This window comes from Galeopterus variegatus, unplaced genomic scaffold, assembly GCF_000696425.1.
Source record: "Galeopterus variegatus unplaced genomic scaffold, G_variegatus-3.0.2 Scaffold7148, whole genome shotgun sequence".
Taxonomy (NCBI): Eukaryota; Metazoa; Chordata; class Mammalia; order Dermoptera; family Cynocephalidae; genus Galeopterus; species Galeopterus variegatus.
The window spans coordinates 53,063-58,626 of NW_007733259.1; the positions used below are offsets into that span (position 1 = coordinate 53,063).

The window sequence follows — 5,564 nt, forward strand, 5'->3', positions numbered from 1 at the left end:
TAGTGATAAAGGAAAACCTACATTAGCTCCGTCTTTCCTGGTGTTTAAAAGTCTTCACTAAAGAGGCATACTAAGAGGGCAATATCATTGAGGTATATCCAATTAAGAAGGGAAAAAAGAACTTTCAGAAAAGAGATTACGGATATAGAAGTTTTGATAAAATGTTTCAATAGGGTAGGAAATGATGTGAAGTTAGGGCAAATTTGAGGTTATATGGAGCAGAATAAAATTACAAATAAAGGTGAAGAAGGATAGATCTGGGAGCCTGGAACTTTTGGCTTTAAATAAATGGAGCTTATTAAATGGGTTTAGAACTAATGGTCTCTTCAATGAAGATAAACAAACTANAAATGGAGCTTATTAAATGGGTTTAGAACTAATGGTCTCTTCAATGAAGATAAACAAACTAACATCTCCAAGAAGGTACTTGTAGTATCCATGTATCTATTCTCTCCTGAAGTTAATGATTGCTGGCCTGAAGGAACGACAGTCCCAATTTGGCATTTCTGGAAACCATGAGGGAAAGGAATTTTTCTCCTTTGATTCCCATTGAATATCCAGAAGCAGCCAGCAGCTGACATATAGAAGAGCAACAATCAGTAGTAGTATTTCAATAAACAAATTGACATTAAAATCAAAGAAACAATAATGGAGAAGTTCAGAGAACATATTTCTCTTCAGTAACATTGCTTTAAATTACATAAGGCTATCTCACTATTTGCATGACTTTTAATTTCTATTTATTTGTTTATGGAAATTAGTTCTCCTAATATCAGTTAACCCTATAACACACTCAATGACATTCTCCCGACTTTGCCTGGTATTTTATTTTTCTTATCTTTTCCTTCTTCATTTACTAAGGATCAGATTACAAAGAAGCCTTTCCTCTTTCTCAATTGGTTATGAAAATATTTATAACCTCCATTATATGTATTATATGTATTTTTTACTTATTTATGTTTCTTATGCCTTGTGTTATGGTTATTTATACTGTTGTCTTAGCTATGATTCAAACTCTTCTAGAGAAATAGTATCTTGCTCAGTTTCATATACTCTAGATTGCTGGTGAATGTGTTTTATATAAAGAAAATCAAAATATGTGCTAAATAGGATTAATTGATTTGGGGAGGAGGGAGTGAACAGCTACCACGGACAGATTCTTTTTATTTCACCATTTTGTGTATCTAGAAACCTAGCTCTCTAAACTATTGATAGAGTCACTTTAATAAAGCTCTAGGAATAAACAACAGCAACAGAAAACAAAAATACCCCCATTTTTTCATTCAAAAATTGTTTTTAATGCATTACTTTAATAACATTGATATCTATTTAACAATACATATGAAAACTCTATAATATAGACTGAAATATATCCAACTTATATGGGATTTCTATGTAGTATTGCAAAAATATGATGGTCACTGGAAATTTAAGAAGTAAATTTTGATTACTATGTGAAGGTAAAATAACATATACATCATAAAGAATTATATACATAAGTTGTTTTAACCTATTCCTTAATTATATTTTACTTATATGTGTTATAAAAATCAAAATTTCTTTGTAATAGTGCTGATTCTAAGCTTAACATTTGAATTCAAAGAGGAGAGATTGAAATTCTGAGCATGTCCTTTAACTTTAACCTGAATTGCTGCTGCTTTAACTATGATGCAATAATGACAACTTTCTTACTGAGAGGAGTCACTGATAACTACATCTACTCCAAATATGCAAGTCTTTCACTATACTGTTTATAATTCTAAGAGCAAATATGAGAAAACTATTTTCTCTGTGCTCTTAATTTCTTACAACGGGTATCTCTGATATTAATCCAATATCTCTGAAAGTAAAGGGCAAGCCCAACTTGTACATTCAATGTCACATGTTTTGGTTGATATGTCTTTTGCATTCCAAAATAATATTTGCCACCAATAGTAGTCTAAAATTTAAGTAAACTTGAAGAATCATTTGCTTTCTTACTTTTCAGGATTTTATTTAGTATCCAGGACCAAATACTGAGCTTTGCAAATTTCCAGGATTTTGACTCCAACCCCACAGCAGTATTTTACCTTCAATTTTTTTTTTTTTTTTTTTTTTCTGGAACGTTGATGATCTTTACGTCTTCAAGTCACACTTGTCCTACTCCTTTTCATCATTGTACATGTTCCCAGCAAGTGTGTTTGCTGTCTTTTTCTGAAGAACCTTATTCCACTCCTCGAGGATTTTTGCCTCTTCCCCCAGGGCTTTTTCCTCTTCTTGCAGAGCACTGTTTTCTTCTCTAAGAGCCTTGTTCTCCTCACGAAGGGCCTGTTCCTCCTTCCACAGAGCCTGTTCTTCCATCTCTAGCACTATTCCCTGCTTCCTCAGGGCCTGTTCCTCCATTTCGATTGCTCTCTTCTGATGTTGTAGAGCCTTGACCTGCTCATAAAGGGATCTGATTCCCTTTTGAAGTGCTTTTGCCTCATTCTGGAAAGCTTTCTCCTGCTCCCTGAGAGCCTTGATCTGAGCATCCAGGGCTCCACCCTCTTGCCAATAAGGCTTTCTTTCTGTATTCAGGGCACTGCTTTCTTCTATAGACGATTCTTGGTTCTCTGAAATCACACTTTTAAACTTCCAGAGGACCTGGTTTTGCTGTCTTAGTAACTGATTTCTTTCCCGGATTAACTGGTTGTCCATTCGGAAGGCTTTATTTTCTCGTTGAAGAGCTTTGTTTTCTCCCCACAAGGACTTGTTTTCTTTTCTTAGCGCCTTGTTCTCATCTCTGGGTACCTTATTATCTCTACAAATATTTTTTTTCACCTCATGTGATTCATGTTTGAGCTTATTTTGATCTTGGATACAGGAGAAAAAAGAGCAAAACATGTGCGATATCCTTCCTTTATCTAACCACTTTGATTTAGAGATAACCATTGTTTCTTAGTCTTTTAATGAGTAAAATACATACATGCTCCAGGTGTGCTGGGTTTAACCAATGGGGCACTAGTGGTATTTGTGACAGAAAAGCTCTAAATTTATAGAGAATTTGTTCATATAGAATTGGTCATGGTGTTGAGTTGCACAAGGAGTAAAATGGCAGAGATCCAAGCCAGGCTCAGTCAGGCCCACTAGAAAAGAAAGCAGTGAAAATACGAATAGAAGTAAGTAAATGAACTATTAGGTTGATATTACCCAAACTGAGTTGAAATCTCAACAAATATGAATTAAAAATTAGTAATCTTATTCTAGATATATATATTGAATAGATTGAGGGTAATGCATTGAATTGTTATCTGTGTGTCTAAGCTAAACTATTTCTACTAAACTGTTAATCTTCCACTAATCAATTTATTGTTTATAAATATATCACCTGTTATCAACATGGAAATATATCATGTATTCTTACAACATTTCTAGCTATTTAAAAATATTTCTAGTAAAAGCAAAATGTTATACAATATAACGTTTACAATATTTCTTTAGATTATTAGTAGTGTTATCAAATATTCAAACAGGGAGTCATACTTACATTTCTGTTATCTCTGAACTCCCTGAAAGCCTGATTCCTATTAATAGCAGAAAACAGCTAGGCAACATTTTATGTCATCTATAGTGATGTCATTTAGTGTCGACATTAATAATACAATGGGTGTTATATGTAGTACCTGGCTGTTTATTTTTCCATGTGTTTTAAGAAAAAATTAAATGTAATTTAAAGAGCAAGATTATATTTGATTTTTTTTGTTATTAAATGAATATATATTTAGTCCTTGACTCCACCTAAATTATTAACATTGATTTGAAACACTGAGTTTTGCTACTAGCAAAATAGCTTTTAATTATTAAATGCTAGGAATTGACAAATACTACTAAACACTGTACAATCAAAGGAGAAGATATTTTAAATAATTTTAAGATCACTGCTGAATAATCATTATCCATTTGATTTTTTTTGTTATTAAATGAATATATATTTAGTCCTTGACTCCACCTAAATTATTAACATTGATTTGAAACATTGAGTTTTGCTACTAGCAAAATAGCTTTTAATTATTAAATGCTAGGAATTGACAAATACTACTAAACATTGTACAATCAAAGGAGAAGATATTTTAAATAATTTTAAGATCACTGCTGAATAATCATTATCAGGTTAATTTTGTATGCTATAACAAGGAAATAGCACTGGAAAATTTTTAATTCCAGTGATCCTATCTAAGATAAATTTTATATTATCCAACATATGTTTACTGATAGAACAACAATAACAGAGTGCTGACTTTAATAATTTTTCAAAAATGTAACCTTTTGGTGAGAGATGGCAATATGGAAATGTTTGACCATTGTATACATGTCACAATGACTGAAATATTACTATAAATTTATGATTGATTTAAGGTCTAAAACTGAAAACTGAGTATACAATAGTAGCATGAATAAGAGAAAACTGCTCACGCTGGCCAGTTTACTCATCTTAGCATATTTATTAGCAGCTATTTACATTATGTCTGTTTAACAAGGTTAAAAAAATATATTTCCTGTGTGTTCATACCTTCCCTATTTAACTTAAAAATAGTAAATAATCATAATGGCATGGAATGAGAGTTAATGTAAAACTTTAAAAATTTATGTGAAGGTTTTAATATTTTTGGTTTTAACTTGATGAGAATGAAATACCCATTTGATAATCTTCATCAATAACTTAATTAAGGAAGTATTTTATGTGAGCATGTGCCGGCTTCTTCATTATACTACTGTTTCTGTTTTTGTGCTCCTGCTACCATGGTAGCTAAAGATTCAAAAATAGTTCTAAGAAAACAAAGAGCTCTGAGCATTCTCTATAGGAATTTTCTCATTCCTGAGCCTTAAGGACAACCTGGAAAGCAAGAATAAAATTTCTGTTCTAATAATAATAGATTATTAGATCTATTATTTAATAATCAATAGAAAATAGATTATTAATGTACTAAATAAATTGAATTCATAATTTAAAACTGTCCCATAAATAAACTACAGGCCCAGATGGCTTTATCAGCGAATTCTTCCAAATTTTTTAAATGTTTTTAATTTATTTTGAATTATCTTTGTTTTTAACTGACCAAACTTTTTTGTTTGTTTTTGCTTTATTTCAATTAATTTTTTTCATTGTACATGTTTATAGTGTACAGTTTGTTGTTTCAATATATGTATACATTATATAATGATCTTATCACAATAGTTAGCATATCTATCACTGAAACATTTATCATTTCTTGGTGGTTATAACATTCACGACCCTCTTTTCTGGCTACCTTGAAATATACACTACAGTATTAGTGTACATTATTAGCCATTGTCACCCTACAGCAGCAGAACTTATTGTTTCCAACTAAATTTGTAACTTTGTACCACTCTACCAACATTTCCTTATCTCCCTCCCCCATCCCTTTCCCTGCCTCTGGTAATCACTTTCCTACTCTCTATTTCTCTATTTTTTTCCCTCTTTTAAATTTATTTTTCTTGATTGACCCATGATAATTAATTGATAAAACTTATACATTTATGGGTAGTACAATGTGATGGTTTGATACAGTATATGAGGCGGAATG

The 5,564-nt window shown here is 31.5% G+C and overlaps 1 protein-coding gene across 1 annotated transcript; it reads right to left on the reverse strand.

Moving 5' to 3' along the window:
* Window positions 1-2,139: 2,139 nt before the first annotated feature.
* LOC103607127 (golgin subfamily A member 6-like protein 22) lies at window positions 2,140-2,910 on the reverse strand. Its single transcript, XM_008591666.1, has one exon. The coding sequence runs from the start codon at window positions 2,908-2,910 to the stop codon at window positions 2,140-2,142; it is 771 nt and encodes a 256-aa protein (XP_008589888.1).
* Between the last annotated feature and the right edge of the window lie 2,654 nt (window positions 2,911-5,564).

Excerpts from the sequence above, each read along its gene's own strand:
- LOC103607127 (XM_008591666.1), bottom strand. The coding sequence starts at position 2,910 with ATGGTTATCTCTAAATCAAAGTGGTTAGATAAAGGAAGGATATCGCAC.